Source organism: Xiphophorus hellerii, chromosome 3 (assembly GCF_003331165.1).
Source record: "Xiphophorus hellerii strain 12219 chromosome 3, Xiphophorus_hellerii-4.1, whole genome shotgun sequence".
In the NCBI taxonomy this organism is placed as follows: domain Eukaryota; kingdom Metazoa; phylum Chordata; class Actinopteri; order Cyprinodontiformes; family Poeciliidae; genus Xiphophorus; species Xiphophorus hellerii.
In genome coordinates, this window is record NC_045674.1 from 14314848 (window position 1) to 14337749 (window position 22902).

The following is a 22902-nucleotide window of genomic DNA, read 5'->3' on the forward strand; positions in this document are numbered from 1 at the left end:
TCTTCCACGTTTGCTCAGAATCTTTTCTTCCTTCCTTCCTTCTTTCTCTCAGTAATGTCTTTCTAGTTGCCATTTTTCCACAGAGGTCAGATTTGCATCGTGCACAATTAATGGTTGTCCTGTAACCACGGACCTCAGCTACCTTTACAAATCCAGGGAGCCATTTCTGTCCTAGCTTTTAATAACATTTGTATAGAGCCACTAAATCAGCATGGCCTTGAAGTTTACGTTTGAAGCTTGTCTGTTTTATGGTCATATTAAAGAACTATTTTATTTGCAGGAGTTCAAAGAAAAACCTCGAAGCATAAATACTTTTCCTGCACTGTGGTAAACAGAATTTAAAAGGATTTTGGTTGATTAAAAAAAACACAGAAGGAAAATGAATTATTGCACTATGGGTTATTTTGTTGTAGAAACTTTATGCAGATATATTTAGAAAATTGGTTTAAAAAAAAACAAAAAACCCTTTGTCTCCAGGCCCTCGGTTGCAGACTTGTGTTAACAGACTCTCCAACCAGAGCTGTGGCTCTCTGCAGCTCATCCATGGCTACCATTAATTTCCAGTTGGGCCCTGTTTTTATTTTGTAATGTTGCATTAAACGGAGCTCTGAGAGATTTGTAGAGTGTTGTTTTCTAACCTAGCTGCTTTAAACGTCTCCATAACATTCTGCCTGACCCGTCTGCTGTGTTTGTTCTCTTAAGAAACCTTGAGATCTTCACAGAACGGCTGGATTTGTGTTGAGATTAAACTGGACACCGTTGGCGTGCTTAACAACTTCTGAGGTGGTTGGATGCACTGGATTTTATTTAAGGGTATTGTAATAAACTCAAATGCATGCTAAACATTACAGATTTTTATTAATTTAGAAAATCATGCATCGTTTTCCTTCCATTTCACTAGTGCACGACTTCTGTTGATCAAAAGCTCAATGAAATAAGCTGAATGTGACAAAATGAGGAAAAACTGAGTGAATAATTTAAGGTGCTGCACTAAAATAAGAACACAAGAATCATTTAAGAGAAGGAAATTGTTTTGTAGTGCAAGGTGATGACCGTCATCACGTTGCACTACAAATAAAGTTACATAACTGCTCATTTTTAATTGGAGGTAACACTTTACAAGGCCTTTCCTTTCTTTGTGGCAGGAAACCTGGTTTGTAGCCACCCAGTCAAAGTGCCTAATTAAAATAGCAGAGTCCTAATAAAGTGTAGAGCAGTTTGAGAAAGCATCCCAAACCCTCATATTACCCAAGCCTTGCATCAGAGAGGCAGTCAAAGCTGGTGCCAATAATAACTTTTGTTTTTACTGTAATGTTTATTAAACCACAGGGTGACATTTGAGGGGTTTTTTAACCAGCATTTTCAGCAGAAAGGTAAAATGGTATCTCCCTTTTACAGAATTTTGCAGCAAGCATTTAAGTCAAGAAAATAACGCAAGCAAAAAGTACAAAAATACACAGTTTGTCCTGATTTATGAGCAACCTTTTAAGTCCCATGATTGTCTTCCTCTAACTAGAAAAAAAATACCATCGCTACAGCCTGAAGGACAGTTTGGGGAGTTAAAAATAAAACCATCTCAGATGTGGTTTTGGTCGGAACCAGAAAGCCTCACATTGCCAGATATGGAATGTGACAAATTCACAGTAACTCATTATCAACAACGCCTCTGTGGGCTGCAATGCTAAAGCCAAGGAGGCTCTTCTAAACACGCAATGCGGGACAAATAAGACAAGGATATAGCACAGTATGGAGTACAATAAGGCAAAGGATACAAGTCCCTTTAAGGCACATATAGGTAAAGGTCCATAAACACAGCGCCGACTGCATACAGACTATAAATTGGATATAAAAGAGTAGATTTAATCGTAACAACCTGATCCATTTATCCTGAATCAAAGCTTCCACAGAGCTTCAGTCCGACAGCAAAGTTTCCAGCTGAATGAAGCGGATCAAAGTGCTACAAACTCTCTGCTGTTTGAGTGAGCAGATGATACAAAGTCTTGTTACCTTTGTTTATAGTAATACCGTATTTTCCAGTTGAGCAACATGTTAACTTGTGCACCTTTTTTGGTTTATTTTAGCTTTACATTCAGATTGTTTCTGCTTCCCATTCAGCTGTAAAGTGGTAAATTAAGGAATATGTTGTAAATACAGTGGAAACTGGATCTTTTTACAGACACTGGACAAAGAGACAAACTTTTATCCCTTCATTATCTGACATTAAATCAGACTAGACGTTTTTTTCCGCTTCAAATTCAGACATTTGCATACATTTCCTCAGTATTTGGCTTCTTTCCACAAGTTTCTCACAGCAGTTTGCTGGGAGTTTGGGCCCATTCTTCCTCACTGAACTGGTGTAACTGAGGCACACACCTTTACTTGCACACACCTTTTCAGCTCTTCCCACTAACTATACAATTATGGCTTTGTGATGACTACTCCTGTGCATTGACTTTCTTTTCTTTCACCCTGTTTTTTTAATTAGGCTGCTATTGTTCATTTGAAACACCTATTTGTTCCCAAGCATTGACCTTTTGGTTGATGACTTGAGATGCTGTCTAAATGTTTCCACATGCTGTTCATTTCTCACGATGCCATCTATTTTATAGATTAGTCCCTCCTCCAGTAAACACTCTTACATCACACTGTCACCTCCATAATTCAGGCTTGCAAGCTTCCACCTTCTTCTGTAATACGTTACGATGCTCATTCAGGCCAAACATTTCAAATTTAGTTTCATCAGACCACAGGACATTTTTACAAAGATTAGTTTCTTTATCCCTCAGGGCTTTGGCAAACTATAATTTAGCTCTTTAAACGGGACCTATTATGCAAGGTTCACATTTTGTACTTTTATTTTGGTCTTAACTGTTTCTAAAAACAGAATAAGCACTTAAAAAAATGTCCAGTAAAATGTTAATGTTCCCTGGTGTCTGAAAAATTAGCTGTCTCAAAAGTCTTCTGAATGTAACATCACAAATCAGCGGCTACTGCCCCTCAACGACCCCAGTGAAGCCTAGTCCATTGCCTAGCAACCCCTGCCAAAAGCAGCCCATTGCCTAGCAACCCAAGTTGAGTTCCAGCACCTTTGGTCAGCTGGATTTACAGCTGTATTTGCTGTACAATGGCTGCTGGAAAAGACAAGTGTTTTGTTGTAGATTGCCAACCAGAAACCACTTGTTGCATTCTCATTGGTTATACAGAAGGCTCTACTTCTGCTTTTCAAAGCTGCACGACTGAATAGTTGCTAATCTGTTTTCTGACATTTTCACGTATGTGTAAACATAGATTTTTGGGGGGCGTGGCCAGCAGCAGCTTATTCTGAATTAAAGAAACAAGAGGCCCTAAAACAGCTCATTCTGCTCAAAATAGACAGAACTGATAAGACTAAAATCTCATTATCTAAGAATGATTTTGTGCAAAAAATGTAATAAACATGTTTTGTATAGCCCATTCATCTACCCTAAGCTGATCAAGGGACCGTTTTCACTGTGAATTATAATACTAATTTGATCAGCTTCAGTCAAAATCTCCACATGGTCTTTTGCTGTTTTTAATGCCATTATTATCAACCAAAGTTATTAAAACTGGAAAGAAACGGTTTGATTTAAAGTCAGACGGTGAGAAAAGAGTTTATGTTTCTTTTTATGGTGCATGTAAATATCTGGCTTCGACTGTATTTTCAAACTGTTCACATGGAACGTGAATACCTGTCCCCTATAGACCGATTTCATCATCGGACTCGTCTTCAAATGAGTAGCCCCGTCCTTCCTCTTCCTCTTCCTCCTCCTCCTCCGAATCAGTCTCTGAGTGGACGCTCTCTGACCTCCTCCTGTCCAGCTCGGTGACCCCGTCCAACTCTGAGCTGTGCGATGAAGAAGGACTGGGAGGCAAATCTGCATTGTGGTTGCTCAACTCGGGTTCTCCCGCCGGACTCTTCCTCCTCCCGCTGTCGTCTCTCGCCGGGCTGTGGCATCCCAGCTGATCATCATCATCCTCATCGTCGTGGAGGTCATAGGTTTGATCCTCCTCCTCTTCAGATGGCTGGCGAATGATCTCCTCTCGCTTGTCGCTGAACCTCACCTTCGGTTTTAGCCCCCTGGACTTCAATCCGTTCTCGTCTGGTATCCTGCCGTCTTCATCCAAGCCGTTCCCGTTCACGGACGTCTCCATGTTCCCCCTAATCGCCTTCATTTCCACCACTGATGTGTCACTCCTTGGGCTGAGCACGGCCTCCCCGTTGGAGCACAGCGACAAACTGTCCATCACCCCTAAAACGTCCCCAAGGATAGACGGACCCAGATCCAGATCCAGGTCCAGGTCCATGGTCAAGGAAGACACGGACTCCGAGTGCTGAAGCTGTGGGCTCTGTGAAGCATCCTCCCGAAGGTCGCCGTGGTTCACCGCCGCCTCCGGGTCAGCAGCCGGCAAGATCCCAGAACCACTCAGCTCGGAAGTGGTCGGACTGGGACCAGCGGTGGACAAGAAGGAGGTGTCTCCAAAGGCGTCGCCTCCCCTGCCGATGTGCATGGTGTGGCGAAAGTCTCCCAGGGGGGCGGAGATCATGGTGGGGTCCAGGCGGTGGGCCCGGGATGGTTTGTGGAGTGGCATGGCTTGTGAGGGGAAAACTGTGGGTGGAAAAGGAAAAAATAAGGGGAAAGAAGACCGAGCTAAATGAGACATAACACACAGACACTTCCTGATAAGACGCGGCTGAGTTGTGTAATGCAGTATGGGAAACCTATGAGCCTTTTGGCACTGGTCCGGCTGTGAAGGCCATGCTGAGACTTGCACTTGAAGCACACTGTGCAGCGTTAGCACATACTTTTCTCTGCCCTCAGGGCTGCTTGAAGACAAAAACAAGACTGTAACCTTCTCTACAAAATAGAAGACATCTAAAAGTTTTACATCCATGAAAAAACGGAGGTAAACCCCTAAAATAGCTTAACCAATAGTTAAAACTGTGGGTGTTAACGTTAACTTATATCTTTCTTATAATTAATAACCTAAAATAACTGACGGACAATATAGAGTAAAGAGGGAGTGGGACTGAGTGAGTAGAGGGGCTTCAAGGCCTAGCCCTCTGCTGCTTTTTAGGTTTCCTAACACTTAAAAACATCTATAAATTGCATAAACAGATTCTAAAACACATAGAATTGGTCTTAAAAGTATTAAGAGAAACGTTTGGATCAAGACAAAACTCCGCTTATCGACTGAGTTAACCAAGATTTACATACAGCGATTAAAAAAAACTTACTTCAAATAGTTTGTCTTTCTTTTTTCCTGGCTCCCGCTGCAGAGTCCACCTTTTTCATTTGTCTTTTCGCTTTCCTCTCCTCCTTCCCAACTTTTCCCTCGCTCTTTTCTCGCCGTCGTATGCCTGTGTTAGTTTTTCTTTTTCTTTTTTTTCTCCTCCTTTCCAAAGGGATGGGCATGGACTGAGGAAGTGACGCGACAGTTTTTTTTATCTCTCTCTTACTGCGAAGAGAGAGGAGCAGCAGCTGGATTAAACCGGACTTTCCGGACAGTTAGAAGGCACTCAAACGCATCTCAGCGCTGTTAAATCAGTGCGTAAAAACTTTATTTAGGTCAGAGTCTGTTTTTTAACTTAATCAAATATATTTATTTATCCCTTTTGGATCCCTTGGTATTTGTTTTTTTGTACTTTATTATTTTATAAAACTGCGGTAAACTCATAAAATGTACACAATTTGACCAAGTTGAGTATTTTTTGTGCAAATTTTTCCATCAAATGTCTTTTAAATTGAACAGAGCATTTGGTGTCCCTTCATCATTTTCTTGCATTGTTTTTAATACACTGCCACTGCAATTTAATTTTTCTTTTTCTTTGTTTTTTCTCCATTCTCAGTGTTTCCTTTATTTTGTTTTCCACTATCATGTAATTTTTTTTTTTTACATGTTTTGAAGTCTACAAGTTTGTATGTATTGGACGGGAAGAAAATGTACAGTACTTTTTGGATTTTTAGCATCTTTGCAGAAACAAAATGGATCAAATTTAATGTTTTTGACCCTAATAAAAACATCTAGTTTGGAGCTAAAGTTAGACTTGTTTCACTACATCATCACCTCTGGTGAGGTCAAAAGACATTTATTATTAAAAAACAAAAGACAAAGTATATTTAGACATATTTCCATGCTAATCTTTAAAATAGCAGTTTTGTTTGTCCAGCGGAAACACATGGTGGACAAAACAAAGAGACCTCTGGGGGTAAAACATTAAAACTTTGCATTGTTCCTTAGCATAGTAGGCGATTACCCTGATGCCCCTTCATTTAATGAAAAGTGGCCTAGATATAAAAATAAACTTGAAAGAATAATAAAATTGTAAAATCATCAGTTATATATGTATTGTTATTATTCATTGTTAATAAAACCCAAAACCACAGTCACTTTTTATTGTTTTGTTATGTTAAAACCACAAACTCTGATGCATTTATTTTAATTTTATGTAATAGAACATGGAAAAGTAGTGCATAAGAGACATGGTTTTCAAGATTTTTTACAAATAAAAATGTGAAAATTGCTCTGTGTATTTATATCCAGACCTCATTACTCCTACAAACTATTACATAAGATCCAGTGTAACAATTTCCTACACAAGTCATCTAGTCAAAAACATCTAAATGTACCTGAGTGTAATTTACGCCTAAATCCAGCTGTTGAATGAAAAAGATTTGTTAGAGAATATTAGTCAATAAACAGCATCATGACCAAAAAGCACACCAGACTGGTTTAGGAGAAGTTAAAACAGGTTTATAGAATAAAATAATAATCCAAGGTTTGAACATCTCACAGAGCTCTGCTCAAAAATTTAAATATCAAACCTACCAAGACATGGACAACCGCTAATATTGGGTTTTAGAACATAAATACCTTTTAGAGAGGCAATGTAAACATGTACTGAAATGAAGCATCCCGCATTTTAGAAATTTAATTAAAAATTTGTAGTTTGCATCATAATGATCAATAGGAAGGACTATGTAAAAAACGCATTGCTTTCATAATTAACACAATTCTGTTAATGGATGACCAAAACTGACATCATTTAAAATAAAAGCAGTTGTTGGTCCTCCATATCTGTAATGGAAGTTTTAAGCAAATTAAACATAAAAAGAATTTGCCTTTTTATAAGCTTCGTATTTTAAAACACTCATTAGGTCTTTATCACTTTGGGCCACGGTTCTGAAGAGACCCGTGTGATTTCAAACTGCAGGTTACGTGGAAAACAACAATTGCTCAAATCTGCTTAGGTTTCATTGGGGAGTGGTGAGAGGGAAGACATAGGAAGTCCTGTTTGCAGCTTCCAATAGGCTGTTGGGGACATAGCAAACATGTGGAAGAAGGTGCTCTGGTAAGATAAGACCAAAACTGAACTTTCTGACCCACAAGTAAAAGACTGTGTGTGGAGGCAAACTGCACATTTTGCAGATCAAACATTTCCTTGTGAAACATTGTGGTGGACCCACCATGCTGTGGGTGAACTTTTCTTCAGCTGGGACATAAAAGTCACAGTTGTTGGGAAAGTGGATGGAGCTTAAAATAAAATAAAACTTGTTAGAAGCTGCAGACGACATGAAACTGGGGTGGAAGTTAAACTTCCAGCAGGATAAAAATCTCTTAACACAGCCAAAGTTTCGTTGGAATTGATTAGACATACGCTTACTCATGTGTTAGAATGGCCCAGTCAAAGTCCAGATCTAAAATAAACTGAGAGTGAGTTCACTCATCACTCAGTCTGACTGCGACTTCTCCAAAATCTACTGAACAGCTCTTGATTTAGCTGTAAGATTGATGTATTTTTGTATTTTTTTAAACTTCACACTTTGTAAATACATACCTGGATATAAAATTTGATTTATCTGTATTTCCTTTTTTTTTTTCTTTTTTACAAAACAGTACTCAACCCGGAGAGCATTTGAAGCTGTATGCTGCTAAATTAACCTGCACTGTGTGTGAATATGTTATTTAAATAAAAACATGCAAAAGATCCGAAATAAAATATTTGGGAGAGGAGGAACTCAGTCTCAGTGGGTTCCCCTGATGTCTTAAACACAGATATGCAGACTGTGATTAGGCAACACAAGCTTAGCAAACACATTTAATTACACTGTGAAATATTACGAAGGACTGGAGCAAAAATAAACTGCAATTATGTTGACATTCATGGAATGCATGTCGAAGACGTCGAGGTTTTAACACGGCCACACCTAGTTGACTACATATTTTTTAAGGGTGGCTGCTTCATATTTTGTTAGCTGTACCCTTTAGCCTAAAAGTTCACTGGCCTTCCTCAAGAGTGCTGAGAAAAAGATGTGGAAGTGGACCAACATTTTGAGATGTTTTTTTTTATCTATTGTCCTGTGCTTTCAAGCTTCCTTCCATGGGTTAAAGAAACAAAAATCCCAGGTATTCAGACAATGGTACTGGGTGTTGAGTCACTGTTTGTTGGATCCTGTAGCAAACATTCAGCATACTTGTGTGATGATGTAGTCGACAAGACAATATCAACCAGTCATTCATACCCCAGGCACATGTTGTCAGTCACTGTGAAACAGGCAGGAAATTACACGAAAGCTGCTCCACTAAAATCAGACAGCGTTGCTCCCACAGAGGGCATTTATAATGGTAATTATACATATATACTTACATACTCAACACACGATAACAAATGTAGAGCTTAGGGATCTGATGGTAGGAATATTTCTTTGTTGGACTTGGCAGAAAATAAGACAAGTATTTCTACAACAACATTTGGCATTAGGAGTTATAAATGACTTGAAGGTTTTGGGGGATTAGTGTGGGAGAGACTCTGGCAGGAAATGACTCCCCTCCCTGTGACACACACACACACACGCCAACACACGCATACACGCACACAAACACACACACATCCTGCAGCTGCACAAGCTCCACAGGAAGGCAGTGAGGGAGAAGAGCTCTAAGATCTACAGAGCTTTAAACAACTGGCTCTTCTCACTGTCATTCAAAAGCCTTCAGTTATTCCACATCTTAATATTTATATCCCAATGTTTTTAAGTGCTGCTGATAGTTCTTTGGCCTTTTCGTTCTTGGGCCTTTTTTTTAATATTGACTGATTTTTTGTTTAGTAATAATAACAATAATAATAATAATGACGCCATTTACTTACAAGTACATTTTACTCTGACTTGACAGATTTCTTCTTCCTCTGTCTCTGTTTCTTTTTTCACTTTATTGTTGCACCTTCTTGATGTTATTAGAGTTTCATTTATTCATTCGCTTTTGAATTTTAAGCATTTTCATTCTAGTTACTGTAGTATTTGGAAAACAGAAATTATTTTCTGGTTTCAAATATGAACTTCTGACAAGTATAAACTTAAATTATATGTTAACTAAGACATAAACAATTCTCTCCTCCAACAGTAATAAAGAGTTAGATAAGAACCAGGACTGGCGACTGACCAGGTCAAAGTTTAAGGACGGAAAGTACAGGTCTTTGTGCTTTTTCTACTTCCCATTTGAGGGAAAGTATGTGTATGCAGGCTAGTCATTCGTGAAACATAAAGTTTATTCTTGATATAAAACTGTATCTCTAAGTTTTTACCGTAGATGTACTTACTTTGGACAGTCAGCACTAAAAGCGTTCTTATTATGCCATTATTACCCTTATAAACGATTTCCACATAAAAATATTCATTAAACACTTTACTAATCCTCAAAAAAACAGTTAAATGGAAGCCATAAGGCACGTTTCATACACTAATACAGAGTCAATATCTTGCAAAAACAAAAAAAAATACAATTTAAAACTTTAATTCACCGTAACTGTGGCTCATATAGTCTTCAGAGATTTCATAGCTAATGGTTTATTAACTGTTTATTAATAATTTTGAATGGGATACTTACTGAGCTTTCTGTTTTATTTATTCACATAGATTTCCAGATTTCCATAGATTGGTCCAGATTTCTCTTTTCCAGATTTATACATCAGATCATTATGTTTACAGCTGAGTTGTTACCATAAAGATAAGGTCTTTATCAAATTCCTGCATGTTTCTTGCTTCAAAACTCTCTACAAGAGACAACAGAGGCTAGAATGAGGCGTACACATAGATAACAGAGGAACTGACCCAACAAGCGGAGCAATAACACTTGTGAGAAGTACCTGATCTTTTTTACTTTTCATAATTTCCTACTTGTTTCATTCACTTATTTCTTCATAACACAACTGGAAATGTGTAAAATAAATAAAATTAAAGAGGAAAATAATCAGCATTCATATTTAGGGAATAAGTGTCTAGAATGTGTTGCTATTATGTACAAGTTCACATCAATGCTGATTTAAATGCAGGGTTTGTTGTTTTTATACGTCTTTGTGCCACTTTTAACTATGAAATATGTTTTAAATCAGTATGAATGTATTTGAAAATGTTTAAAACCAATGTTTTTCTTTGTTTTCCTACAAATAGTTGGGCTTTCTGGTCAAATTTCAGCGGTTTGGACCAAAAGATCACCAAGCTTTCTCTGTTTTAGCAGAAGTTTAATTGTTTTCTTACTCTGCTGGAAGCTCACTCATTTACATTGTAAATTTAACAGTGATGGTAAAGTCCTGGCAAGGCAATACTTTGAAAGGTGAAAACTTTTGTCAATAAATATGTTAATTTAGCTCAGGTTTGAGATTATAAAACTTTGGGGAAAAAAATTATAAAATGTGGATTCTAATTGTTTGACAATCGAAATTCAGATGAAAATACCTGATAAAAAAATTAAAGTATAAACCTGTGATAATTGGACTGAAGTCTACCCCCGCTGCGCAAGGTTTGCAACACAAAAATATCCAACACAGTGGTTTAACTGTTAACTGAAATAATCTTCCCAATATTTGTCGTATAGGTAAGCTATTTACAAAATTCAAAATAAAGTGGACGTATAACATTATTAACAACAGAAAAGAGAAATATAGATATATAAAAGTACAGTTTCGTTTTATTATGCTGTAAATCTAATGCTTTGTTTCCCTTTCCAACACTGAACTTTCAGGTGAGAAAGTGACTAACTGCGACAAGACATATTTGGCTAAGTATACCCTGCGCCTGTCTGCTAAGGCATAAAGAAGTCGCTTTATTTTGTTTTATGGGCAGAACAAGTAACAAATACTGTTTCAAAGTAAACTTAAACACTAAACGTAGTTGGCTAAGGGGAACGGGAAACAGGACATTATATGAGCGCAGTTCGTGTCGCAGTTCTGCCTGTAAGACACTACGCTGGGGGAAATAAACAAGGGGAGGCCGTTGGCCGACTTGGCCAGTTTAACTTATCTGCCATTTTGTAGCTCTGTAGTTTGCTCAGACCGAGTTGTTCGTCAACGCAGAAGGAACAGATACATGAATGTCTGCTTGTTTTCTTTTAATTTACCTCTTGTGTTAGGGTGTATTAACGTTTATTTTCTTTGTTTAGATAATTGTATTCGCTATCAACTGATTGTCCCCACTGTAATTTACATTTCAGGTTGGATTTTTAGTGTTGTTTACCTTCTGAGGGATTTTAGAGGAGCTAAGGCTAACGGCGTTAGCCTAGTTTTTCTGGTTAGCTTTCTGAAGCTAACGGCTAATCTGTAGTGAAATGGCGGCCAACACGGCTCAGGCGACCACTACAACCAACTGGTAGGTCACACTCTTTAAAACAAGAACGTTAATTTAGTTCAAGTAAATATCGTGTGATGAACATACATCATGTCTTTAATTTGTTTTGTTTTATTTCATTACCGGTAATGGCATTAGGTTTATGCCTCGCTTACAGGAAATGTGCAGGGTTGTATGTAGGCCGTTGATACGGCTAACGGAAGGGTAACGCGTTAGTTGCAGTTATTTCGCTAAAATGTAACTTTAAAAAAATGCAATTTATTAAACGTTCTGTATCTGACAACGTGATAATAGGTCAAACATATTATGCTGGGTTAATAACGGAGAAACTCGATGCTTGTCAATGTTTTTAAAAATGAAAAGTTGAGATCCATCCCCAATAAAAATATGAAAATAAAAACGTATTTTTTGTTTTCATAAATTCTAGGGTGTTGCATTTCTCGAAAAATGAGGTGGCAACAGCTAGAAAGCAAAGGGTACGGTAATCTAGTTCACGTTTGCAGAGATTAAATATCATAGCTTTTGAGCTGGGCCAGTCCTAATGTGTTGCTGATGCAAATAAAGCAAATACTGAAATTACTGCTCCTGACCTGACGTGTTTGGGTAAACCCTAATCTGTGGGGTAATTCCTTATGTTATGAAGACATTTTGAGACTTTGTTGTCCTGATCCAGTTAGTTTTTGAATTCTAACAAAAATATCTGGCAAACTCATCCCAAGTATTTGTATTTTTGTTGATGGCAGGTCCTACGGCCCTGCTGCAGATGGCCATGTGCATGAAAATCCAGAATGGGAAAAAGCACGACAAGCACTCGCATCAATCAACAAAACTTCTAAGAATTCACAAGATAACAGAAACACGGCCGAGGTTTGTGTTTCATCTTTGTTGCATCTTACCTGTTTCACACTACAGAATCTATGAACCTATGGGTGTACTAAATCTTCAGATGCTTTCATTTCAAGCCTAGAATTGTTATTGATACACAGTGGTAATACTTTAAAGAGTTGCTATGATTGCAATCACTTTTTATTTATTTATTTAAAATTTTGTTTCACATGCAAGATTTACTTTAAAGTGTTCTCATGTATGTGGCAAGAAGTGCAATTAAGACACTCATTATCATGGAAAACGTTAAGCGTTTATATTTATTTTGACAACTATGTCCAATTGATTAAGTCTACAAAACACCAAAGTTAATAATCATTTTTCATTGTTGGTTCTGAAAGGGCATCATTTAAATCAATATATTTTAATATTCGATTATTGTATACTGTTTAGCTATGCATTTTATAATGACAATGATTGAATGATTTTAAAAACTTTTTTTATTGTCTATCTTGTCAGCATCACAAAAGAAAAAAAATCACATTTAAGTCCATATTGCCCATCCTTAATGTTAAGAAACATTAAATCAAATGGTTGCATCTGTCACTGTGTAATTTAAGGCCTTTGCCACTTCTGATCAGTAAATATCGATCCACTCTTAACTTCAGTGAAGGACATTACCACAGATATGTCTTAATTAAGCTGTTTAGTGCTTGTCCTTTGGGTTTTGCTAAAGCATCTTGTAGTTTACTTTGACTTCTGTTCCTATTAAATGCTTGTTTATTATTGTTAATACAAAAGATTTTGTTGTTGTGTTGGTAATTTTAGGCAGGCCAGTTTCAGGCAGCAGTTGGTGACTCTGCTGCTCTTCAGCAGCAGCAGTACTATCCATGGTACCAGCAAACTCAGCAGCATTATCCTGGATACACATACCCCTACAACTACTACTACCAAATGGGACCTGTGAGTACAGAGGAAACAAATTGCTCATAGATTGTGTTTAGCAGGCTTATTTTGTACCAACAAATTGGTGTATTCTATTTTTTATGTGTCTATAATCAGAGTAATTGGAAAAATTTTTCCTAATTGCTTTTACTTTTGTTTAAACACACTTGACTCAATAAAATACTGAAGTAGACTTTTACTATTAGTTTTACACTGTTACCATTAAAGAAAAGAAGCAAAGTTAGCCAATTGTCTGTTTATATCTGCCAAACTCCCCAGTTTTGTGGAGAGATTGTGGCATACAACTTTTAATCTTTTGCTCTGACGGTGCTGATCAATTAAAGGGGAACTGATATGTGCATGGACATAATTATGGCGCAACGGGTCAAATTTGTTTTTACCCAAGGCTGTACATCCTACAATGCTATTTTAAATGTACAGTGTCGGGCTATGCTTAATTTAAAAAACAAAAGTGCAACTGTGATATTATTGTGATTGCATAAATGCATCTAGTAGCCTGCCATTTATTGCACCAAACAAATTCTTTAGAATCATTGATCATGTTTCACAGCTTGATGAGATTTGATTGTTTAGTTGAAACAATATCTCTGGTCTTCAGTAAAATGACAACTGACAAAGAAATAAGTCAGATTTCCTGTTCTTGTGTCTCTTTCAGTATGGCGCTGCATACCCACCAAATCAGTATGGTGTGCCTCAAGGAGCATATCCAGGAACTCCAACTTCTAATGGACAGGTATAGAGTGTATTTTTCTTTGAAGTAAAATTTTAAATTACTTTCAGATGATGAGTTATGGTAGTGACTGTTTTGGAATCAACAAACAAAATCAGATCTTCTGACGAAGCAGTCAAGATATGATTAAATTTATAAATTAAATTAGAAACCAGTGGATTTTTCTTTTGGTTTTGTTATCGTTGTTGTTGCTTGATGCACAGTTGTGTGGAAGTTTTCCTGATTCTACTGTTTTGTTTTCACAGCCTCCCCCTGTGCCTGGAATGGAAGACCAGACCCCAAACTACTCCCAACCACAGCCCCCTCCACCCGCCACCCCCCAGCCTCCCCAGAGCCCAACCACCTCAGAGAATCCCCCGCCCCCGCCACCCTCACCTATCCCCCCTCTCCCCAATTCCCAGTACGCCCCGCCTGCTTCGCAAAATTCTTACAGCAACAACAATAGCATGTCATACCCGCCCAGTGACCCCAACCAAATGCAAGTGTACAATCACTCCCAGGGCAGACCAAACTATGGCCAGAGTTTCCAGGCGCCGAACTCCTACCAGAGTTCTCAGAATAATTCCCAGCAGCAACAGCTGCAGAGTCAGTACTCACCTGGGCCGGGCCGCGGAGAGGCCAATAAAAACCAAAAACAAGGACAGCAGATCTGGCACCGCATGAAACGTGAGCTTTTCTTTTTCTCACATTACAGCTTCTCCATCATTAGTTTTTATGTTGCTTTCTTGGAGGGAAAACGGTGATAATTGTTTGCTTTAAATGTTTTTGCTCTCACAGAGGCACCAGGAATAGCACCGGTTAAATTTAATATTTCCAAGAGGCCCTATCAGGTTCAGTGTTCCCCAGTTTCCAGTCAGACTTTCCAACCAGGTGAGCAGCCCACCGGGTTAAATCAGGCTCCTTCCTCACCAGCTACTGCCAGCACTGCTCCCGGAGCGGCCCAGATGAGGTCAGACTCGCTTTACTCATTCTTTAACAACCAGATGAACTGGTAATGACCTTAAATTCCTCTCCAGACCCCAGGACTGGCCGCAAGCGATGAAAGAGTATGTGCAACGCTGTTTCACCGCCTGCGAAACGGAGGAAGACAAGGATCGTACCGAGAAGGTGTTAAAGGAAGTCCTCCAGGAGCGGCTGAAGGATGGTTCTGCCTACACAATTGACTGGACCCGTGAGCCGTTACCAGAGTGAGTTCAGTTCTGGCTTTGAATACTGAAATTGTTAGTAGAAGCTAATTACTGCCAGGAAGATGTTAGTTTTATTTTCTTTTTGGTTTTGACCAGTCTTGTGAGTTAATTGCTCTCTTAAGGAGGTGTTCTCATAGCAAAGAATCAGTAAAGTTTTGTCTGAAGCTGGGCTTTTGTTTTCCACAGATTAAAGATAAAGCAGTCTCGTTGGGAAACTGTTCTACCCCAGAGAACATCAGATAACTCCATGATGCGTGGAGGAAGTACAATGGGGGCTGCTTCCAGGGGCAGAGGAATTGGCCACAGGTTAGGTAACTACAGGAACATTTTTTCTCAAAGGAGTCCATCGTCTAGTTCATCGCGATCCTCCTCCCGCTCTCCTTCGCCTTCTCACGGCCGACACAGAGATCGAAGCAACCAAAGACACAGGCGCAGGTAAGATTCAAGTCTTGCCCTCCTTTGCTTCGAATACTTGAAGTGTCCTGTATGCTGATTGCTAAGATGTCTGATGTCTACCTACCTGTCCAGTGATTCTGGCTCCCAGTCAGACAGCAGCATGTCCAGCGACCTGCAGCCTCAGCTGTCAAGACGAGGACAGAAAGGTGGGCGCGGTCGCGGTAACGACAGGGACAAGGGACGTGGAGAGAGAGGCAGAGGAAGAGGAGGAAAGGCCAACAGAGGAAGACGGTAGGATGAACATCTCTAGAATTTACTAGTCATTGATTTATTTATCATTCCTGTTCTTAAGTGGTGAATAAATGTGATATTTGGGACTCAGTTTTGTAAAGCTTTATCATCTGATACCAATTTTCTCTTTAAGAGCTATAATTGGCAGCCCTTCCTACTGTGTGTTCAAGAGTTGTAAAGTAATATTTTACTCTAAAATTACAGTTTCCTTTAGCATTTTATATTGGTAATGAGCATGAATTGCTATAACTACTGTAGTGTAGTTAAACCACCACTTTGACAAAACATTTGTTAGGCACAAATTGACATCCTGTGGTAAACCTCTGCTTTTCCTTCTTCTGCAATGACATTCACACTGAAGAGTGTTGTCTTTAGTAAAATGTAGTTGTGTGTCGAGATTATTTATTCACTGATAGGAAAAATAATGAGGTTTTAATCCGGGGCAGTCAAGCTGAAAGCACTAGCCAGTTTCTCAATGCATCTCTAATGTGCTTTTGTTTTACAAAAGCTTTACATTTTAAAAATGTGTCTTTTAGGAACATGGATGATTCAAATGCAACTGTTGGAAAAAAGAGGAAAGGGGGAAGCGCTGGTATGGATTTCCATGACCCAAACAGGGAAGCTAAGAAGCAGAGCAGAGCAGCTCGTTTTCAGAAGCAGCTTCGCTCTGAGCCGCTGGTTCTCTCCATCAACTCCCTGGATCTGCCTGATGGGACCCAGGAGAGCCTCAGCTGGGAGGACTGCCCCATCGTGGGCTCATGTCACGACATCACCAAGCCCTACCTGAGGCTCACCTGTGCCCCCGACCCTTCCACTGTCCGCCCCGTACAGGTATGCCATTCAGAAGATGCAAACACAAATTCCCCTCAGTTTTTACCCATATACTGGACAGTTTGTAATTTTGGATCTATAGTAGTTTAATTTATGTTTACTTGAAAATTAATTCCTCTGAGTCTAACAAATTTCTACATAACTTCACATCATGTTCCAACTAGAGTTCTTTTTCCTTTTTTCCCCCCAATGTCTGACCTAGAAGAAAAGAAGTAGTGAGGAGCTTTTTTCTTCATAAAAAGCTCCTCACTGCATCCGGTTGTACTTCTTCTGCATCTTTGACCTGTTCTTTTAAAATGATAGAGTTAAATGTTGACAATGTTTGCAGCCTTCAGAGACTAAAGATCTCACGTTTGAACTGTTTCCATTCTTGTCTTCTGTCAGGTGCTAAGGAAGTCCCTGCTAGCTGTAAAGGCCCACTGGAAAACTAAGCAGGACTACGCTTATGCATGTGAGCAGATGAAGTCCATACGACAGGACCTCACGGTGCGTTGAATTAGCCTGCTGTCATTTTAGTCTCCTAATTTAAAACAGAAAAAAATATCAACTAAAAAATAACTTTTGTTACTGTGTCCCTGCCAGGTCCAAGGCATTCGAACTGACTTCACAGTGGAAGTGTATGAGTGTCATGCACGCATCGCCCTTGAAAAAGTGAGATTTCGTTTGTGTTTTTGTGTATGTGCTTATTTTTTGCGAAGGTGTGTTTTCTAAGCTTATCTTATTGCTGTTTGGACTCTTAGGGAGATCATGAGGAGTTCAACCAGTGCCAGACTCAGCTGAAGGCCTTGTACAAGGATAATCCCTCAGAGAATATTGGCGAGTTTACAGCTTATAGACTGCTGTATTACATGTTCACTAAAAACTCTGGAGGTAAGCTTGCATCTTTGTGTCATAATTGGTCTAAAAAAAGGCAACATTTTTCAGCGTTTTCATGTTGGCCCCTTTCCCTCCAGATCAGATCACCGAGCTGGTGTACTTGACCCCGACTCTGCGAGCGGATGAGTGTGTCGCTCATTCTCTTGCACTCCGTGCCGCCTGGGCGCTGGGGAACTACCATCGTTTCTTTAAGCTCTACCAGGAAGCGCCACGCATGGCTTCATATCTCATTGACAAGTTTGTAGAAAGAGAGAGAAAGCTCGCTCTTCGGGCCATTGTCAAAACGTGAGTTATGCTCCAGAAATCAGGATTTTCATTAACTGGAAGCCATAATGATAGAAGTTACAAAAAGTGAACACTTGAAATGCGGCACTCAGCAAGTTTAACTTTTTTTTTTTTTTTTATATTGATGCTTATATGGCTTCGCCCGAGTATTTCACACTTTTAGTTGCTTCATGTATAGCTGACATGTCTTCCTCTCTCTTCTTCTGTGTTCACAGATTCAGACCCGACCTTCCTGTTGAATATGTGCAGAAAGCTCTGGGCTTTCCGTGTTTAGACTCCTGTATGGCCTTTTTAACTGGGCTAGGTGTTTCATTCGCCCCCTCCGACCCCAAAAAGATAGACTGCAAAGCCAGTACAGCCTGCTTGGCTGCTTCTTGAGGGAGGGCGGTGGTAGGGTGACCTTGTTGAGGGAGACAGAGGGATCAGCATAGATCCTTACTTTCTTTGCAAAGCCCTTCAGAGTGTAGAAGCAGGCAGTAGTATCCATATAGATACTCACTAGTACACTCAGTCTTTACACATCCATTCAAGACATTACCTTGTCTTAGAAAACAGCAGATTAATAATTAAAGACTGTCCAAACACACTAAATTGGTTGAACAACAGAGGGAACAGTTTTATAAGTGGGGTTAGATCATCTAAGCACTAAGCATTCACATCTAGGTCAGGGACCCTCATGGATCCTTTCCCTCTCCCCTCGCAGATTTTAGTGCTAACAGTGTTCTGTTATGTTTTTCCTTCCTCAAGTCAACAGCTTAAAGACCTGAAGATCCAAGTCTCAAACGGGTACCCGTCAAGTCGTTCTCTGCCCTCTGGAGCCTGCAGAACCGCCCCGGTGCGACTGGTTGCTCGCAAAGACTGTGAGAAGATGGCGGTTCTATTTCAGGAAGAAGAGCTGGTGGTTTGTATCTCCCGTCCGGCGTCCCGTCTGCCTGTGGCGTCAACCTGAAAGAAAAGGACTGAGGTGTGAATCGCTGCTCCTGAGCTTCTCTGATGGGCTCTAACACAGCAGCACTGCAAAGAAGTCCCAAGTTTCAGGAGCACTGACTTTATTTCTGATAAGCGTTCATCAAGATGAAGCGGATTCGATCGACCACTGGATGAGGTTCTGCTTCCCTTGGCGTCAGGTAAAAGGTCCCACCGGCGTCTGGAATCCAGCATGTCTCCTTTCTGCCGGACCGTAGCGACGAGGCCTTTCTGCATCCATCGGGACGTTTTAGCAGCCATTATACAGAAACGCCGCTACGGAGAATCTGCATCCTGACAGGGCCGCCAAGGAGAACCGACTGGTTTGTATGCTGCTCTGTGTCTGCAACGCTGGTAAGAAAGAGGAACTTCTGGAAGGAGCTGGATGGTGGCACAGCTGAGGCGTCTTCACTCTTTGGTTTTGTTTTCTTCTTCTTTGGACAGCAGTATTGGCTTTTCTTTCATAGAATGGCAGAAGAATTATGAAATGTGTCAGGGTTCAGGGAAAATTCACAGGTAGATTTTTGCACAGTAAGGGTTCTAATAATTTAGCAATGTCAAAAAAAAGTTTTACAGCACACATGCACTCTACTGTCTGAGAAGTGCATAATGTAGTTTGCAAAATAAGTTTTAAACAGATGTAGACAGTAATTTAAGAGTTCAGTGAACCAAGTGCAGATTAGTACTTTTGCCAAACTGTCATTGTTTCTATGAAATTTGTAAAATAAAAGTTTCAACTAATTAAAAAGTTTAAAAACTTTAACTGTAAATGGAAGATATGTCTAATTGGATGTTTTTCACTTTGTCATGAAATGTTCAGCAATAATTAGGGAGCTTTATATATATATATATTTTTTTTGTTTTTTACCATCCAGAATGCCAGTAGTTAGTTCCGGTGATGGAGAACTTTGAAGTTCTAATTGGGTAAAGCTTTGTCTCATTATTGTGGTAAATGAACCCCAGAACCAAACAACAGATGTCTTTTGCTGCTTGTCAAATTATTCTCAAGCTCGTCTCTCCTGCTCTCCTAAATGGGGAAACTTCAGCTCAGTATTATGGAATGATCAGAGCAGATGTTAACCTCGGTGTATTAGACTTGTATTACAACAAGGGGAGCTGCAGGCTTGTTGTACAAGCTCGATGAGAAATATTGTAAATATTGTCATGTTTGAAATTTTGTTTTTATTTAAATAGTGAATACTTTTTTGTTTACTCCTGGGTAAGTTTGAGAGTTCCTTTATTTTCATAAATGATTTATGCGACTTACTTTCGGATGTTTGTGGGGTGGTGGTGGTGGTTGTGCTACGCGTTGTGGCGATTTTTACTGCAGTGAATAAGAAATCAAAATACTACGTTCCAAGATGTCAAGCTAAGACTCCATGATGTGTGGGAAATGTGACAAATCATTAACAAGTGAATGGGTCGCAGTAATTTGATCGTTGTTACTACAGATATTTTTGACAATGATTTCAACTTGTCTTTTCTTTCCCCCTTCATCCACCCTCTCCTCTGCCCTCCATCCTTCCCCCTCCTCCCACTCCCCGTTCCCACGCACTGCCACGCCTCTCGTTCTTCAGCTTGTAGCGCTGCTGCATTGCAGGAGCACACGGAGTGAGGAAGTGGGTGCACCTCCTCCAGAAGGCTGCCGGAGAGAGTGAAGCTGTGAGCAAGTCCTGATTTGACCTGCCCACACTGCAGCCGTGCAGCTGGTTGAAAACAAGGGAGCCTCTCTTATCGAAATGTATAAACATGCCCTGCTGCTGATGTGGTTCTTTGCTGCTAATCCAAATATTTAAGATGTTGGGTTTTAGTTTTAAAGATGATGACCTGTCAATGACCCTGTTCCGATGGTTTCTGTTTGTCCAGGTGCATTTGCTCTGTTTGCTTAATCTGTGTACAATTATTGGTTTAATTTTCCTTTTTTTTTTTTTTGTTTTGTAAGATTGATAGAGTTAAGTTTGAAATCTAATTGAGATCCCTTATCTAAAATGTGTCTGGACATGCAGAACGTTGATTTCTAAGTTTAGGTTTCTGAAATGTGCTCATAGGATAAGAAACGACTTTCATCTGTAACGTTTGATGTAAATTTCTACACAGGTTTCACTTGTGCAGATCTAAGGCTCAGTCTAAAGAGAATCCATCCTTTGATAACTAACTGAACACACTTTCATTTATTTTTTTCCTAGTCAGTCATGTTCATGTTTTCATTTATTTATTTTTGCTCTTTTGTTACTGTATCCCTTCATAAACTCCTTTCTTGATCCTTGACACACAGTTCTCGTCTCCCTCTTGCTTAGTTTTTCATTTTCTTCCATTTCTTCCCAGCTGGTCCGTTTAGATTTATTTCCTTCCTCTCGCCTTTCACTCTTTTTCTCACCCCTGCATGAAACTCTCTCCTCACTGAACATCTAACCAGTATTTCTCGTCATTCTCCCTTTTTTATGTCGAATTTGTTTGTGAGCATTTGCTGTGTGCAACTTGTCACCCTGACTAGTAAGTATTGTATGACATCTGCAGTGCTTTAATAGTTTATGTTGCAGCGCACTAACAAGCTGGAGGTTTATCTGCAAAGCCCCTCTCCCCATTTCCCCACTCCTATACAGATCTGAGAACGTTGCCATTTTGTATATATTGTGTAAACAATTTTTGAAATAATAAAAGTAAAGAATAAAAGGCATCTGGTCCATGCTTTTTTTTTTATTGAAAGATGGATGAATTGGTGAACAAGTAATGACTTAAAAGATAAATCTACAAGGATAAAGAATACCATAATGAATTATTCAAATGAGACAAATTTAATTTGGTGAATAGAGGAAAGGAAAGGTCAGCGTCAAAGGTCCTCTAGTGTTCTGCTGGTGGGTGTAAGAAGAAACGAATATCTACAATAAATTAATTCAGAAAAATTAAGAAAAAGGTGCCTTATGCTTAGAGGAAAGAAATGCATAAAAGAAGACAGACCCTGGCAAAATTAATCATATCCTGTAAACTTGAGAATAAGGAGAGTTCAGAAAAAAGTAAAATTGAGGAAGAGGAAAAAAACCAACATTATAAAGAGGTTGTTTCAGTTTCTAAAGTTTTGGTCAAACAAAAATTAAAAAAAAAGATCTTTTTGTGGCAAATCTTACAAAATCTTGAGTTTTCACTGAAAACTATTTTCTAGTGAAAATGTATTTCTCTTTTATCTGAGTACCACTGACTGAAACAACAAAAAGTCAATCTTCATTTCTCAGTGGGTAAAAGACAAACATAAATATTTGTTTCATACTAAATCTTTGCACCTGTAATAACTCCTGTAAACCAATCAAGCTGCATTAAGGTGTGTGGAGATCTTCACAATTCAGGTAAATGCTAGAATTACATTAAATATCCCTTATTTACTGTTTAAACAGCTAAAATTATTGAAAAAACTGAAACCATTTCACACCGTAGTGTGAAAACATTTCCTTACACAGATTTATTCTTTTTTCTTTCCTGTCACTTAAACGATGATGTGCTGAGTAAATACTACTACTCCAAATACTACAACCAAACAGCTATTATGAAACTAAAAATGATCGAGAGATAGACGGTTAGGGTGACATAAATTTGGTAACAGTTGTTGAGTTATGCAACAATTTATTAGGTCCATTTACTTTCTCTTACAGAATCATGTTGCTTCCTCCCCCTTTAATAACAAATTAAATCATAGTTTAGCCCCTTTGTTTTCTCTTTCTCCTTCTTCCTCCCCTCTATTTTTATCTTCCTTTTTAACCTTTTACCCACCTCTCTTCCCTTCTTTTTCCCCTTTCTCTCTTTCTTTTCCTTCTCTGTTTCTGAAAGTTATCACGCTCCACTGGTGAAAGTAAATCTGTTGGCCCTGACTGCTGGTCAGGACACATAAAATAATAATAATAATAAAAAATAAAAC

At 39.1% G+C, this 22902-nt stretch overlaps 2 protein-coding genes across 2 annotated transcripts; one reads left to right on the forward strand and one right to left on the reverse strand.

Annotated features, from left to right (window-relative positions):
* Positions 1-784: 784 nt before the first annotated feature.
* On the reverse strand, positions 785-5418 carry cdc42ep5 (CDC42 effector protein (Rho GTPase binding) 5). The gene is made up of 2 exons (XM_032558672.1): positions 5258-5418; positions 785-4628 (listed from the first exon to the last, which is right to left on the reverse strand). The coding sequence occupies exon 2, from the start codon at positions 4609-4611 to the stop codon at positions 3718-3720; it is 894 nt and encodes a 297-aa protein (XP_032414563.1). The 5' UTR covers positions 4612-4628; positions 5258-5418; the 3' UTR covers positions 785-3717.
* A 5927-nt stretch (positions 5419-11345) lies between these two features.
* On the forward strand, positions 11346-21672 carry leng8 (leukocyte receptor cluster (LRC) member 8). The gene is made up of 16 exons (XM_032558770.1): positions 11346-11390; positions 11509-11663; positions 12386-12509; positions 13296-13430; positions 14089-14166; positions 14409-14829; positions 14941-15112; positions 15180-15350; positions 15537-15785; positions 15879-16037; positions 16574-16868; positions 17253-17354; positions 17451-17519; positions 17609-17738; positions 17822-18029; positions 18245-21672. Exons 2-16 carry the CDS (start codon positions 11623-11625, stop codon positions 18405-18407), a joined length of 2517 nt encoding a protein of 838 aa, XP_032414661.1. The 5' UTR covers positions 11346-11390; positions 11509-11622; the 3' UTR covers positions 18408-21672.
* Positions 21673-22902: the final 1230 nt, after the last annotated feature.

Bases quoted from the DNA above. Each gene is read 5' to 3' on its own strand.
- cdc42ep5 (XM_032558672.1), bottom strand. From the start codon at position 4,611: ATGCCACTCCACAAACCATCCCGGGCCCACCGCCTGGACCCCACCATG.
- leng8 (XM_032558770.1), top strand. From the start codon at position 11,623: ATGGCGGCCAACACGGCTCAGGCGACCACTACAACCAACTG. The intron at 11,664-12,385 runs GTAGGTCACACT...TGTTGATGGCAG, and splicing joins GCGACCACTACAACCAACTG to GTCCTACGGCCCTGCTGCAG. The intron at 17,739-17,821 runs GTAAGCTTGCAT...CTTTCCCTCCAG, and splicing joins GTTCACTAAAAACTCTGGAG to ATCAGATCACCGAGCTGGTG.